This window comes from Delphinapterus leucas, chromosome 15, assembly GCF_059928025.1.
Source record: "Delphinapterus leucas isolate spDelLeu-1000000601 "Yukka" chromosome 15, BTC_Dleu_Yukka2, whole genome shotgun sequence".
NCBI lineage: Eukaryota > Metazoa > Chordata > Mammalia > Artiodactyla > Monodontidae > Delphinapterus > Delphinapterus leucas.
Window position 1 is genome coordinate 1,270,896 of NC_143143.1, and position 15,898 is coordinate 1,286,793.

General features: G+C 47.1%; 1 protein-coding gene across 11 annotated transcripts in view; it reads right to left on the reverse strand.

Moving 5' to 3' along the window:
- MAD1L1 (mitotic arrest deficient 1 like 1) overlaps positions 1–15,898 on the reverse strand; it is a 380,571-nt gene that overhangs the window by 141,293 nt on the left and 223,380 nt on the right. For all 11 annotated transcript variants that reach the window (XM_089895520.1, XM_089895515.1, XM_089895514.1 and 8 more), the window contains one exon: positions 16–106. In XM_089895520.1, coding sequence (XP_089751646.1) covers positions 16–106 — 91 coding nt within the window. The remainder of the gene's footprint in view (positions 1–15; positions 107–15,898) is intronic.

Consider the following 15,898-nt stretch of genomic DNA (forward strand, 5'->3'; position numbering starts at 1 on the left):
CCCGGACGAGCTCACCTGCAGGGTGAGCCGCTCCAGCTGTGTCTCCAGCACCTTCTTCTCTTCCTCCAGACGGCTCCGCTCCGCCTCCAGCTCCTCAACCTTCAACCTGCAAGAAGAGCAGACTCATGACAGGAACCCCACTGTAGCCCGCCCTCTGGGGAGGAAAAGGGGAAAGGTTACAAGACGGTTAAAAGGCTCGTTGCCAAGTACACATTTGTAGAAATGTGACATGAAGAGCTGACGTTAAGGAAAAACTGTAAAACACAAGCCCAGGACGGGGCAGCGCAGCCAAGGCGTCTCTTCTGGTGCAGAAGCTTCTGCCGTGGGCAGAGGTGGGGCCCTCGCTGACCATGACCGGAAGGGAGCAGGGAGGAGAACTAACGGGTGGCGCGGTGGGCCTGCACGTGTCCTGTGCCCACCAGTCCACCCCCACAGGTGTGACCGCGCACCGGAGAGGTCGCGAGAGTCAAGAGAACGACCTGTAGAGAGAGTCTCCAAGCACGATGAAAAGACAGGGAAGCTCTCCTATGTGCACTGTGGACACAGCTGGTGGCTGGAGGCTGTGGGACCACCCGGACGAGGTGCAGAAGGAGGCTCTTCTTACCCCAAAGGCCCAGAGGCCAAGCAAGGCCAGTGGCCGAAGCAGCCATGCAGGTAGGCTGCAGCTCATTGTAAGTGGGTGCCGAGTTTTGTCTTCCTTTTTAAATTTATTTTTTTTATAGCAACCATGTTCATATGATTTAAAATTTAAAAATGCAAGGAAGCAGTGCCCAGCACTGACACAGGGTAAGGAACAGAGCCTTTTCCACCAGGCAGAATGGAAAACTCACGCTTCATGGATAATTCAGGAAGGTCTTGGCTCGGAAATGGGAGATAACTGCCTCCAGACTGGTACCTGCTCCAGGCTGGCCCAGCAAATCACAATGGCGAGATCTGAGAGGACCAAACTCTTCCCGAGAAACCTAAGTGCATCCCTGAAAAACGCTCAGCAAGATTTATACAAGCACAAAAACGTTCAGAACCCAGCAACCTAAAACTCACAATGCCTGCCATCCAATCAAAGATTACTGGGCGTTAAGCAGGAAAATTGACCCACAATGAAGAGAATAACCTACCTGTGCAGACTAACCGCACAGGCATTACCTGTGCAGGGTAACCGCACAGACATTACTTGTTCAGACTAACCGCACAGACATTACCTGTGCAGAATAACCGCACAGACGTTACCTGTGCAGAATAACCGCACAGACATTACCTGTGCAGACTAACCGCACAGAGATTACCTGTGCGGGGTAACCGCACAGACGTTACCTGTGCAGGGTAACTGCACAGACATTACCTGTGCAGGGTAACCGCACAGACATTACCTGTGCAGACTAACCGCACAGACATTACGTGTGCAGAATAACCGCACAGACGTTACCTGTGCAGGGTAACCGCACAGACGTTACCTGTGCAGACTAACGGCACAGACATTACCTGTGCAGGGTAACCGCACAGACATTACCTGTGCAGACTAACCGCACAGACATTACGTGTGCAGGGTAACCGCACAGACATTACCTGTGCAGGGTGACCGCACAGACATTACCTGTGCAGACTGACCGCACAGACATTACCTATGCAGACTGACCGCACAGACGTTACCTGTGCAGGGTAACCGCACAGACATTACAGGTGCAGGGTGACCGCACAGACATTACCTGTGCAGGGTAACCGCACAGGCATTACCTGTGCAGAATAACCGCACAGACGTTAAATCAGCACCCAAGGACACTGAGACAGCTATTAAAAGCTATTGGAGCAAAGGAATAATAGGCCACTGTTCAGCAGTTAAGGACAGATATGGAAGATATAAACAAGACCAAGTCGAATTCCTAGAGGTGGCAGCTACAATGTCTGAGATGAAAAGTCCTGGATGATATTAATGATGGACTAGACTGTGCAGGACAAAAGTTTACTGCACTTGAAGACAGAGCGATACAAACGATCCACAGTAGCAGACAGAGAGGAAAATAGATCTTTAAACCTGGCAGGAGCATTGCTGAGCGGCGGGGCAGCTTCACCAAGGTGAATTTACGTGTAACTAGAGTCCCTGCGGTGGCGGCGGTGGTGGTGGCGGCGGTGGTGGGGATGGGACAGAAAAATACTGCAAGAAGGTTCCGAATGTGACCAAAGTATAAAGACACAGACCCAAGAAGCTACACAAACGTGGGCACAAGAAACACGAAGAAAACAGCCCCAGTGCACAAACAATCTGGCTGCTCCCAACCAGTGATAAAGAAATCCCACAAGCAGCCGCAGAACGGGAATGGTACCCACAGAGGAACAAAGCGGCTTCCTCAGCAGAGACACTGCACGTGAGAAAGAGGAGAGAAGCCCTTAAAATACTAAAAGAAGTGAAAAAATGTCAAGCTAGAATTCTATTCCCACTGAAAATAGCTTTCAGAAAACAAAAGCGAAATCAAGATGTTCTCAGACATACAAAACCAAAGAATTTATCACCAGCAGGCCTGCTCTACAGGAAATGTCAATGGAAATCCTCAGGCAGAAGGGAAGGAGAAGCCGCACAAATGCGTGAGGAGCAACGGAAATCTTAGCTACGTGGGCAGAAGTATGGCTGTTCATATTATTTACATCCTTTAGAAATATTTAAATTACTATTTTTAAGAGAGGTTGACTGTTTAAACAAAACTAATAAAAAACATATTGGGGTTTCCAGACATAAACATTAAGTAAAATTTATGACAGCAACAGCATGAAGGCTGCGTAAACAGACACACACAGCTGTGAGGTTATGTTATATATGTGAAAAGGTATAGTATCACCTGAAGGGATACGGTGATAAATGAAAGATGTGTATTAAAAACCTCAGAGCAACCCCTAAAATAAAAAAAAACAAAGAGTTACAACCAAAAAGCCAAAAAAGGAAATAAAATGGTATCATAAAAAACACCCAAGTGGGGCTTCCCTGGTGGCGCAGTGGTTGAGAGTCCACCTGCTGATGCAGGGGACACGGGTTCGTGCCCCGGTCCAGGAAGATCCCACATGCTGCGGAGCGGCTGGGCCCGTGAGCCATGGCCGCTGGGCCTGCGTGTCCGGAGCCTGTGCTCCGCAACGGGAGAGGCCACAGCAGTGAGAGGCCCGCGTACCGCAAAAAAAAAAAAAAAAAAGAAAAAAAAGACTTCATGAAGAGAATGAAAAGACAAGCTACAGAATGGGAGAAAAGATTTGCCAATATCTGATAAAGGACTCGTATCCAGATTGTATAAAGGACTCTACAAACTCAACAACAAGCCAATAAGTAATCAAATAAAAAATGGACAAAAGTTTGAACATTTTACCAAAGAAGATGTACAATGACAAGCACGTGAAAAGGTGCCCAACATCGTTAGTCAATAGGGACACAAAAGCTTAAACCACAGTGAGACGCCACCTCGCTTCTACCAGAAGGATTAAAATGGGGAGGACCAACCACACCAAGTGCTGGCGAGGAGAAGCCACACCTCTCGTCCACCGGCAGCGGGAACATGAAACAGTACAACCACTCTGGAAGACAGCTTCTTAAAGAGTTACTCACGCAACTACCAGCCATCCCCCGCTGCAGTGTTCCTCCGGGAGAAAAGAAAGGACACAAGGACTCGGTGTGTAACACAAAGGAGCTTCATTCCCACAGTCAAAACTTGGGGCAAACCAGACGTCCACCAGCAAGGGCGTACGTGAGCAAACAGTGGTGTGTGCGCACAGGGGACTAAGGCTCAGCAGAGAGAAAGGGCGAACCGCTGCGACACGCACGCGCTGTCTCAAGACAACTAGGCTCAGAGAGAGAGGCCAGAGTACACACTGCACAGCTCCCATGACACACAGCTTCGTGATGTGCCCACCGACACCCGGTGGTTGAAAGCAGACCGGTACCAGCTGCCTGGGGGTGGCGGAGGGGAGGAGGGGGAGGCAGGGTTATAATCGAGCAAGAGGGAATGTTTGGGGGCGAAGGGCAGGCCCACTATCTTGAGTGTGGTAATGGTTCCATGGGTGTGTGCGTGTGCGTGTGCGAGCGAGAGAGAGAGAGAGAGAGAATATATCCAGTTGTACACTTAACATGTGCAGCCTACAACTGTGAAGACACACGCTGCACCCATGCCTTTAACAGGTCACCCTGTCCCTCGCAGAAGCGCCCGAGCAGTGCTGAGCTGCAGGTGCGGGCAGGGCTGCGAGCATCGCAGGGAACTGAGGAAGAGTCTCTGGCGCCCAGTGAGGCCAGTGCCCCGCACAGCTCGCACGCCATCCCCTAGTTTTCACAGGGGAACCTGAGGCTCACAGAGGTTAAGTGACCTCAGGGAAGCGGCCCATCCGGTACCCAGGCTAGGGAGCCCGGTAGTCGGGCTCCAGGGCTGATGCCCTTACCCTCTAGGTCAGTGCTTCTCCGAGGGACGACTCGGAGGTGTGACCCGCCCGGCCCCGGTGAGGCATCCCCGTGAGCTTGGGGGGGAGGTGGTGGTCAGTGCCCAGGCCACCGCCAGGAAACCGCTTCCAGAGAAGGACTCTGCATCTCAGGAACAGGCTGCGTGAGAGCCCCGCAAGGCCCCTCTTAAAACAGGTATTATGGATTCTGAAGGCTTGTGAGCGAAAGTTCTCCGGTCTAAACTCAAATAAGCACATGTACGCGCCAGCAGACTTCCTAATAAGCGGCGAGCTAGAACCCATCCCAGCTGCCGGAGAGCAAACCACGTCAACAGCTCTAGTTGTGCATCTTAAAAACGGGCGCTTTCTTCTCCTCATCCTCCTCTGAGGCAAACTGTTATCTCACCGAGGGGGCGGGGGAGAGAACGAATGAATGAGTGTGTGTGCGTGTTTGTTCAAAAGCTCAGAATGCTGGTCTGCCTTCAAATTGTTCAAAGCAATCAGGTCTGGCGTTAAGTGTCTTGAAATTGACTAACTCCAAGTTTTTTAAACACTGAGGGTATTACATAAACTGGATGACATCCTAGATCATTTCTCGAGAAGACGAAGCCAATCAAAGCAGGCGTGTGTGCGCGCGTGTGTGTGTGCATGTGCGCGTGTGTGTGTCAGGAAAAATCAGTGAGAGAGGGGTGTGTTTGTTATCTTCCCTAAAAAAACATTTGCAATGAATGTACCAACTACCCTGGAAAACTTCTGAGGGAAGAATGATTGTTTTTGCAGAAGTAAAACCCAGGGTAGCGGGGGTAGGGTGCCAGGGGTCAGGCTCCCGGTGCTGGAGGGGACAGCGGGCGGAACTAGAGGCGCAGCTGAGCAAAGAGCAGCTGGGCTGGGAGGCCACTCGCCCAGGCTGACCACCCTCTGGTCCCGGGCCCCACGCCCTGCCTGCTGGCCTCCTCCCCGACCGCCTGCTCAGGGCTCTGCAGCCGCTCTGTCCCCGTGGGCCTGGCCATCCCCTCTGTCGGACGGTCTGCTCTGTGTCCCCAGCGTCGGGCTCACCGCAGGCATCGCTGGCCCTGTCCTGCACCTGCAGCAGAGACTCGAGCGCGGGGAGATGGACTGCACCAGCTCTGGAGTCGCTCGTACGAGGTGGGGGGTGTCCTGCTACAGACTGAATGTCTGGGTCCCCCAGATTCACACGTTGGAGCCCAACCCCGGGTGTGATATTTGGAGGTGGGCCTCTGGAGGGCGATGGGTCAGACGAGGCCGGGGCGGGGTGGGGCCCGCGGGGTGGGGCCCTCGGGGTGGGGTCGGCGAGAAGGCGTCAGCAGGCCAAGAGGGAGGCCTCAGGCGAAACCAAACTTGCCAACACCCTGATCTCAGGCTCCAGGCCTCCAGAACTGTGAGAAAGTAAGTGTGCTGTATAAGCCACTGAGAAGGTGCTGCCGTAACAAACACGTAAAAAACGTGCAGACGGACGGGCTCCTGGGCAGAGGCTGGGTGGGGCGGGAGGCGGCTGCCAGAAACAAGGACACTGAGGGCGACTGTGGTGAGAGTGGAGGGCAGGGCCGCGTCACTAGGTCACAGAGGTTTTGCGGAAGGTGGAACGCTGGAGACCGCTGAGCACGGTGCTGAGAGAGTGTCCTGGTCCCTCCTGACTGTTGACGACAGAAGGTGAAATGAAAGTGAAGCAGGAACTGTTAACAGTATGTACCCCGGATCTGATGCGATGAGAAGGCATGAAACCCCAAACCCCAGCATCTTCCCAAAAGCCACACGTCAGCCTCGTCGCAGAACACGTCAGACAAACGTGGGCTGGGGATGCTGGCACAGCCAAGGTCGCGGAAAACAAAGACCGAGAAACTGGCAGAGAGCGGGGGAGGTGGGGGGACGAGATGGCTGAGACCAAGGTGGGGCCCTGGGCTGGACGCTGCTGGGTGAACGAACGGCTGAACGCAGGCCGCGGACCAGTTAACTGTGACTTGACTGTGACAAACGCACCAGGGAGACGAAGATGTTGATAATGAGGGACAAAGGTGAGCAGTGTATGAGGCGCGCTGTGCCATCTGTGCGCCTCTCCTGTAAGCCAGCAATCGTTCCGAAGTGAACAGCTGGCAAGAAAGAAGGGAAAGAGAGGAGGGAGGGAAGGAAGAATGTATGCTGGGGTGGCTGTATTAACACCGGACAAAGGAGACTTCAGAGGAGATAACCAGACAGTGGCCACCCCAAAAAAGAGGAATGACAAACATGTAAAACGGTTTATTCACCAAGAAGACACAATAACTCTAAATGAACATGCCCCTAAAAGCAGAGCTTCAAAATACATGAAGCGAAAAATGACGGACCTGGAAGGAAAAACAGACAAACCCACAAGCATGGTTGGAGATTTCAAAGCTTCCTGCTAAGGAGTTAGAACTGTGGACAGAAGACGAGCAAAGACACACAGGACTGAACAACACTGTCAACCGATGGGATCTAACAGGAACTTACAGAACATACCACCCAATGCAACAGGATACTCATTCTTCTCAAGTACAGATAAAGCATTCTCCAAGACACAGCATGTTCCTGGGGCATTTAACAAACCTTAGCAAATTAAAAAAACTGAAAACCATACAACCTGACTGAATGAAAATGAGGCCACGACAGATCGCAAGTGTGGGATGCAGCTGAAGCAGTGCCTAGAAAAAATCTGTAGCCTTAAACGCTTGTATTAGAAAACAAGAGAGATCTCAAATCAATAATCTAAGCTTCCACCTTAAGAAACTAGAAGAAAAGGGGGAAAATACAGCCAAAGCAAGAAGACGGAGGGAAATAATAAAGAGCGGAAATCAATGAAATTGAGACACAAAAACAATGAGAATAATAAACGAAACCCAACACTGTTCCTTTGAAAATACCAATTAAATTGTAAAGCTCCAGTGAGACCGGCAAAGGGAAAAATCGAGAAGAGGCCAAGTGGCAGCACCAGGAATGGGAGGCTCCGCGGGAGCGCGTCCACACGGACAGCTGCCCTCGGTCCAGCCAAGTCGCCCGACAAAGCACCCACCACCCGACCCTTCTAAAGACCTTCCACAACAGAAATACCCAGGCCTACGTGGTTTTACAGTCTCTTCCAGAAAAGACAAGGAACACTTCCCAGCTTGCTGCACGAGGCCAGCATTACGCTCATACAGAGACAGAAAAGGACAGAACAACAGATGAAACCCACAGACCAGTATCCCTCACAAATATGGACCAAAAATCATCAACAAAGCATCGGCAAGTTGAATCCAGCAATACATAAGAACATTACATGACAGCCAAGGGGGGTTTATCTCGTGATGTCAGGCTGGCTCAACACTGAAAAGTAAATCAATATAATCTACCATATTGACAGTTTAAAGAAGAAAAAACACACACAATCGTATCAATCTATTCAAGGAAAAAGAAAGGACTTGACAAAATTCAACATCTACTCATGATAAACTTTTATAAGAATAGAAGTCAAATCAAGAATAGAAGGGAACTGCTACATCCTGATACATCTACAAAAAAACCTACAGATAACTAACAGTGAAAGACTAGGTGCTCCTCCAAGACCAGCAACAAGGCGGAGATGTCTGCCCTCCTCACCCCAACGCCACTCTGCAAGTCTTAACCAAAGGCATCCCACTCAGAGAAGATATAAAACCGATGTAGACAATGTACAGATAAGGGTACCTGCCCAGGAAAATCCCAAGGAATCAACCAAAAATAAAGACCAAAAAAACCCTCATAGAACTGATAAGTAAATTCGGTTAAGGTGCAGGATACAAGATGAACAACTCAAAAATCAATCATTTCTATATAATAGTAATATATAATAGTAAGGCAACATAAAACAAAATTTACAACTGATATAAAAAGGCATACTTAGGTATAAATCTAATAAAACATGCAGAGTCTGTATACTGAAAATACAAAATGCTGATGAAAAATCAAAGATGTAAATAAATAGATACGTATTGTGTTCACGGAATGGAAGACCCAACATAAGGAGAATGTCAATTCTTCCCAAACTGACGTAAAGATTTAACTCAATGCCAATAAAACCCCAGCAGGATTTTTTTGGGGTAGATATAGCCAAACCAATTCTAAAATTTATATGGCAAGTCAAAGGAACTAGAATAGCTAAAACAACTCTGAAAAAGAAGAATGAAATCGGAGGAGTCACACTACCAGATTTTAAAAACTTACCCCAACGCTACCAGTAGTCAAGACAGTGGTGATGAGATAAACACTTAGATCAATACAGCAAAATGGAGAATCCAGGAAGAGAGAGAAATATGCCCAACCGATTTTTGACAAAGGCATAAAAAAGCAATTCAATGAAGGAAGGACAGCCTTTACCATATATTGTCCTGAAGCAGTTAAACTTCTTTAGGCAAAAAGTAAATCTTCACCTAAACCTCACATCTTACGCAAAATTTAACTGAACATGGATCAGAAACTTAAATGTAAAATGTGAAACTAGAAAATTTTAAGAAATAAACATAGGATAACGCCTTTGGTACTCAAGGCTAGGCAACGAGTTTTCAGACTCAACATCTGAAATTTGATAAATTGGACTTCTTCAAAATTTAAAACTTTTGTTTTAAGACATTGGTAAGATAATGAAAATAAAGTACAGACTAAGAGAAAATATTTGCGAACCACATATTTGACAAATACGTATCCAATATACATAAAGAATTTGCAAAATTCAACAATAGGTTAAAAAACAAAACAACAACCAGAAAACAACTGGGTAAAAGACAGGTGATATATCTGAACGGATAGCTCACCAAAAAGGTTAAACAGGTTGCAACTAAGCACATGAAAAGGTGTTCAACATCAGTAGCCACTTGGGAAATACGAGGAGAAAACCATGGTGAGATGCAGTACACACTCAGCAGAAGGGCTAAAATAAGAATATTGACAATAGCAAGTGCTGACAAGGAGGCACCCAAACTCTCACACAATTCTGTTTAAGCAACCAGCAAACCACTTTCCAAAGCCAAACATGCACTTCATGCATTCCTTAGAAATTCCACTCCTGCGTGTCTACCCTGGAGAAATGGAAACTTGTGCCCACAAACAGCCCGCACGTGGATGTTTACAGCAGTCCTAGTCACAACTGCCCGAAGCTGAAAACAACACAGATACCCGTCAACAAGCGAATGGATAAATTTTTTACAGCTGTGGCATGTCCATCAGTGGACTATTACCCAGCTATGAAAAGGAGCAATGACAACAAGGACGCAGGGCGCTTGGGAACCTGTAAATCAACTAGACCCGACAGCGGAGGACACATTCTTGCAGGGTGCACACGGATACTCTCCAGAAAAGACTACATATGTTAGGCTACAAAACAAGTCTCAGAAGTTAAATTTATTGATCTCATGGAATTAACTCAATGGGCTGAAAGTAAAACCCAATAATAGAAGGAAAACTGGAAAACAAATATGTGAACACTAAACAACAGACTCTTAAACAACCAACAGATTAGAGAGGAAATCAGACGATACCTGGAGAAAATAAACTGAAAACGAAACACAGGACAACAGTGGAAGAGTGTTCTGGGGGAACTGACAGCCTGAAATGCCTACGTTAAAAAAGGAGGATCTCAAATCGATAACCTAACTGTACACCTTAAGAAACTAGAAAAGGAAGAGCAAACTGAACTCAAAGGTGGTAGAAGAGAGAGAATAATAAAGATTAGACACAAGTGACACAGAGAACAGAAAACCAGTAAGAAAAATCAACAATACCAAAAGTTGGTTATTTGAAAAGATCAACAAAGTCGACAAACCTTTAGCTAGAATGATTAATATATTTCAATATAAATAAAAATCAGTTATATTTCTATACAGTGGCAATGAACAATGTGAAAAACAAATCTAAGAAAATAATTCCATTTACAAGAGCATCAAAGAGAACGAACTACTTAGGAATCAATTTACCCAGGGAGGTATAAGATTTGTACACTGAAAACTGCAAAAGATTGCTAACAGAAATGAAAGGAAAACTAAATAAATGGGGAGACATTCCATGTTCATGAATTGGAAGACTTAATATTGATGTTAAGATGTCAGAGAAATCAAAACGATCTTGGAAAAGGACAACAAAGCTAGAAAACTCATACCTCCTGGTTCCAAAACTTGGTCGAAAGCTACGGTATTCAGAAAGGAATGAACTTTATACAGATAACATCTTGGATGAATCTCACTTAGGCTGAGTGAAAGAAGCCAGTCTCAAAAGATTACAAATTGTAGGATTTCATTTATAGGACATTATTGAGAAAAAATCAAAACTGTAGGGATGGAGAACAGATCAGTGGTTGCCAGGGGATTATGGGTATGTAGGTGGGCGATTATAAACTGACGGCGTGAGGAGGATTTTGAAGTGATGAAATTATTTTATACTCTGATTAAGGGGTAAGTAATTAACATTCACAGAACTGTACACCAAGAAAGAGACTATTTTGCTACATAATAATGTTAACAGTAAAAAATAAAGAGTCTCCTAGGATATAGTCTGTGCCGTATTGTGATGGTGATAACAAGCATGAATACTTACTTGTCAATGTGACTGTGGTGTCTGGTGAGGTGGCTGAGGAGTATTTTACTACTGCCATTCTGCACAACTGAAGGAGCATGGCGATCATCAAAAGCAGACTGGCTTTTATTTGGTTTAATCATGGTTTTAGGCTTCTCCAAAGACAACACACTGTCTGAGACCTGCCTTCTGGGTGGACGACTACCACAGCCCCACCCCTGGGTACCTCACCCTCGCGACACTGGACATTAAAAGGGACGCATCCTGCTGTACGTAGAGTATGCCTCAATGACACAGGTATTTTTAAATCCCTCTTCGGGATTTAAATCCCTAAGAATCCACAGGCTAATGCAGAGAAAGCACGGGGTGCAGAGCCTGACACACAGAAAGCACTGGGTGAACGTCAGCTGCTTTGGCACAATTGTTACTACTGCTGCTGGAGGGGGGAACTGTCCCCACTTTCAAAACCATAAGGCGTCGGAATCCTAGGTACAAGACAGCCCAGGCACCGTCGAGCTTCTGGGACCCAGAAAGCACGCTTGCCCATATGTCAAAACATGGCCAACGGTTAATGCACAGAGATGTTCATCACGGTTTGTTCTTAACAGCTGAAAACGTGAAAATAACTCAAACTCCAGAAGTGGGTTAGCCAACTGCATTACGGAACAAACTATATGTTAATATTTACACGAAGTCCGTAAAAACATGGGAAAGCGTTATAATACAAAGTGGAGAAACAGAGTTTAAATGATGTGGATTTCACTATGTATAAAATATTTATGAATAGAAAAAAATGCCAAAGAGTTCAGTTTAAGACGCCAGTTCCAACATTTACATTTAAGTGCAACCTCTCTCAAAATTCCAATAAAACGAGAGCACAGGTCTTCCTTACTTCTTTTGAGGCCTGCTCCTGAAAGGACAAAGAAAATAGAAGGCACAGTGTCCAAAAAAACTTCAGAAGTTGGAAAACAGATGAATGAATGGTAAATGACACAAAAAAGCTAACTCCTAGACCAGCAGTGGAAACGCCAAGAAGCTTCTACCACAAAAAGTGCCCCAAGTCTCAGGAACGGCATCACCGAGAGTCACTTCCGGAAGCAGCGAGAAGGCAGGGCTCCAACTGGAAGTGGCTTGGAAGTCTCTCTCTCTCTCTTCTTCCCCACTTTTTAGGAAATAATTACAGGGACTTGCAAAAACTGTACAAGGAGGCCCATGTCTTCTTCACTCAGTGTCTCCCTCAGTGGTAACGAGGTAAACAGCTTCCACGTGACGCTGTCGCATGTGCAGATGTGTGTAAACACCGCCGCCATCGAGCCCACGCACACCGTCTCCTCGGAGACACCCATCCCCCCCACCCCCATCCCTGGTAACCTCTTCTTCTGTGTTCTAAAGAGACTGTGTAAAACTGATGTTAATTATTCTTTAAATGTTTACAATTCTTCAGGGACACCATATGGGCCTGGCAACATATTTTGGGGGAACATTTTAACCATGAATTCAAGTTTTTAATGTTTGTAAGATGATTCAGATTTCCTGTTTCATCTTGGTTGAGTTTTGGTAGTCTCTGGTGTCTGAGGCATTGGTCTGTTGCCCCCATTTAATGATCTGGCAAGCTTGGGGCTGTTCAGTGTCCTGTGTCCTCTACGTAGCCGAGGGCCTGCAGAGACACCCTGTGCACGCTCGATACTCATGACCTGTGTCTTCTCTTTCCAGACTTGTCAGTTTTGCTAGACGTTTATTACTTTTATTGACTTTTTTTCAAAGAACTGGCTTTCTGCTTCAAGAATTTTGTTTTTCTCCTTTCAATTTCATTATATTTTGCTCTTTATTATTTCCTCCTTTCTGCTTGTTCTGGCCTTATTTTGTTCTTCTTTTTTCAGGGTCTTGAGGCTGGAATATAAATCGGAGACCTCCCCACTTTCCTAATGCAAACGTTCAGTGCTGTGCACCCTCCTTCTCGGCGCTGACTCTTATTGTCCCACAGGCTCCGACAGGTGTGTTTTCACCGTCAGTCAGCTGTATTTATCTCTCCTTTGAGATGTCCTCTTCCACACTCGGGCTATTTGTTTAAGAGTGTGTTGTTTAATCTCCAAACGTTAGGAGATTTCCCTGTTGTTTTTTTGTTACTGACTTCTGGTTTGAGTTCCTTCTGGTCAGACAACACACAGGGTATGAAGCCGATTCTCCTGAACTTGCTGAGGTCTGTTCCACGCCCCGGGTGCGGTCCACGCCGCTGGCCTTCCAGGTGCGCTGCCCCACTGCGCCTTCTCTGGATGTTGGTCAGGTCCTGCTGGTGGATGGTGGTGTTCAGTTCTTCCATGTCTTGGCTGCTTTTCGGCCTGGAAGTTCTACGATGTCTGAGAGTGCTGTGTTGGGGTCCTGTACTGTACGGGTGGATCTGTCCATTTCTCCTTTCAGGTTCATCTCTGGGCTTCACGAGTTTTGAAGTTCTGTCGTCTGGCACACACACATTTAGGATCATTATATCTTCTTGGCAGATTGAGCCTCATGTAACGTCCCTTTTTTGTCCACCGTATTTTACCTGAAATTATTCAATTAATATAAGCCATACCTACTTTAAAAACATTCATGTTTCCATAGTACATCATTTCTCATCCTTTTACTTTCAACCGACCTCTGTTGTTACCGTTGAAGTTGAGTCTTGTAGATAAACTGCAACTGGGTCGTGTGTTCATATCCACTCTGCCAATCTGTTATCTTCTAGTTGGTGCGTTTAGATCACTTACTTTAAAAGGAACTACTGATTTGCTGGTGCTTAAATCTGTCACTTTATTATACGTTCTCTGCTCATTCCCTCTGCTCCCAACTCCTCTGTTTCTCTTTTCTTGCCTGCCAGTAGGTTACTTGTACAGTTTTGTAGTGTTTTGAGCACTCTGCATTGCAAATACTTCTCAGTGGTTGCTGAAGCTATTAAGATACACATAGGGGACTTGGCCTTCTGGGGCTGACATATCCCTCTCCCCACTTTAAAATAAGAATTGGTTTGTGTGCTTCTTCTGTCACCAGCATCACGGTACGCTACGGGTTTTTGACCTCGAGTACGATTTCAGAAAACTGCGAGGACCGTCTCTTATACTTCTCCCTATTTTTACCCATGCCATTGTTCCTTCCCCTCGGAAATTCCAAGCTTTCCTCTGTTACCATGTCCCTCCTACTCGGGAGGCTTCCTTAGACATTCGTTAAGGGCAGGTGTGCTGGTGACAAATTCTCTTAGTTTCACTTTGTCTGAGAATGTCTTGATTTTCCTTTCATCCCTGAAGGATACTTCCACTGGCTGACAGTTCTTTTCTCTCAGAACTTGAAAAATGTGCACTTCATTCTGGCTTCCACAGTTTCAGATGAAAAACTAGCTGTCACTCAGATCCATGTCCCTGGAGATGATACAGTGTTTCTCTCTAGCTTCTTTCAAGATTTTTCCTTTGTGTTTAATTTTCAGAAGGTTAATTAGCAGGTGTCACGGTGTGGATTTCTCTAGTTTTATACTGTGAGGGCTTCACTTAGCTTCTTCAATCTGTAGTTTTATGCCCTTCACCAGATTTGGGAAATTCAGTCATTACCTCTTAAGGTATTTTCCCAGCCCCGATCCCTTTCTCCCTGTCTGGGACCCCAATTAAGCAAAGTCCCACACTGTCCCCTCATCACAGGTCCCCGAGGCTCTGTTCCTGTTTGTTTTCAGTCTGCTTCCCTGTGGCTCTGGTGAGGTCATTTCTATTGATCTGCCCTTGAGTTCACAATTCTCTCTCTCGTCTGCAGTCTACTGTGGAGCGTATCCAATGAGCTTTCTATTTTGGTTATTGTATTTTCCAGGTGTATAATTTCTGTTTGGTTCTTTTTTTAAAAAAAAAACAACAAATAATTTTTATTTCTTTGTTGAGGTTTACCATTTTTTCATTTGTTTAAAGAGGATGTGTAAGTGTTTGCAGAAGCATTTTTACGATGCTGCTTTAAAATCGTCATCGGGTAATTCCGCCACCCGAGTCACTGTGGCGTTGGTGTCTGATGACTGTCTTCTCTTGTTCATGTTACAGCTGCCCTGCTTCTGGACAGGATATGGGGCTTTTACTGCATCCTGGACACTCCAAGCATTACGCTGTGAGACCTCCTCCTCTTTAACCTTCCCCTGGCGGCAACCACCCGGCTCAGGAGGAGGTGGAAGTCCCTGCTGACACGATGCTGCAAAAGCAGACCCTGCAGACAGGGTGGTGTCATCTGGGCTCCCCACTGGTCCACCAACACCAGGGCTGGTGAACAAGGGCAGCCCCGCTGCTCCAGGGTGGGAGCAGGAACTGTGTGCCGAGCCTTCTGACTCGGGTCAGTGACAGGAAGGGTGACCAGCCCCCGCCATCGCACTCTGCCTCCAATGTTGCCCCAGAGGATCAGCTCAGCCCTGCTGACGCTCCCTGGGCTGACACTCCACTGCCTGCTGCAGCCGGTGGTCACCGAGAGCCCTGCTGGCCCAGTGACACTGCCGGGTGGGCCTGGGTGCTGGTGCCATGGGGCAGGGGCAGGAAGGGGACGGGTTTTTCCTGGGCATTTGGCTAAAGTGGGGCGGGGTTGTCAGAGGGCTTCCCCTCGCGGGGGAACAGGCTTTCCTGGGAGCTGTGTGTATCTTGTTGCTGGTCCAGGCAAAGTGCAGCTGAGAAAACTCAGGAGCTCGCCAAGTCCCAAGGTCCTCGAGGCCACCCTTGAGCCCCTGCCCGGGCCTTCCTCGGTTGGTGTGATGCGCAGGGTTCTGGGTTGTAAGGGGGAGGACGTGGGCATGACGTGGCTGCTCCAGCTGACCAGAACCAGAAGTTAAAGATCTTTTCAAAATCCAGCATGTGCACGTCCTCTTCCACATCTGATCTTAGGTGTCTCTCCCCTGCCGCTGAAGAAGACCGGAAATTCATTTTCTTTAGAGAGAAGACAGCGGGTCTCCGGG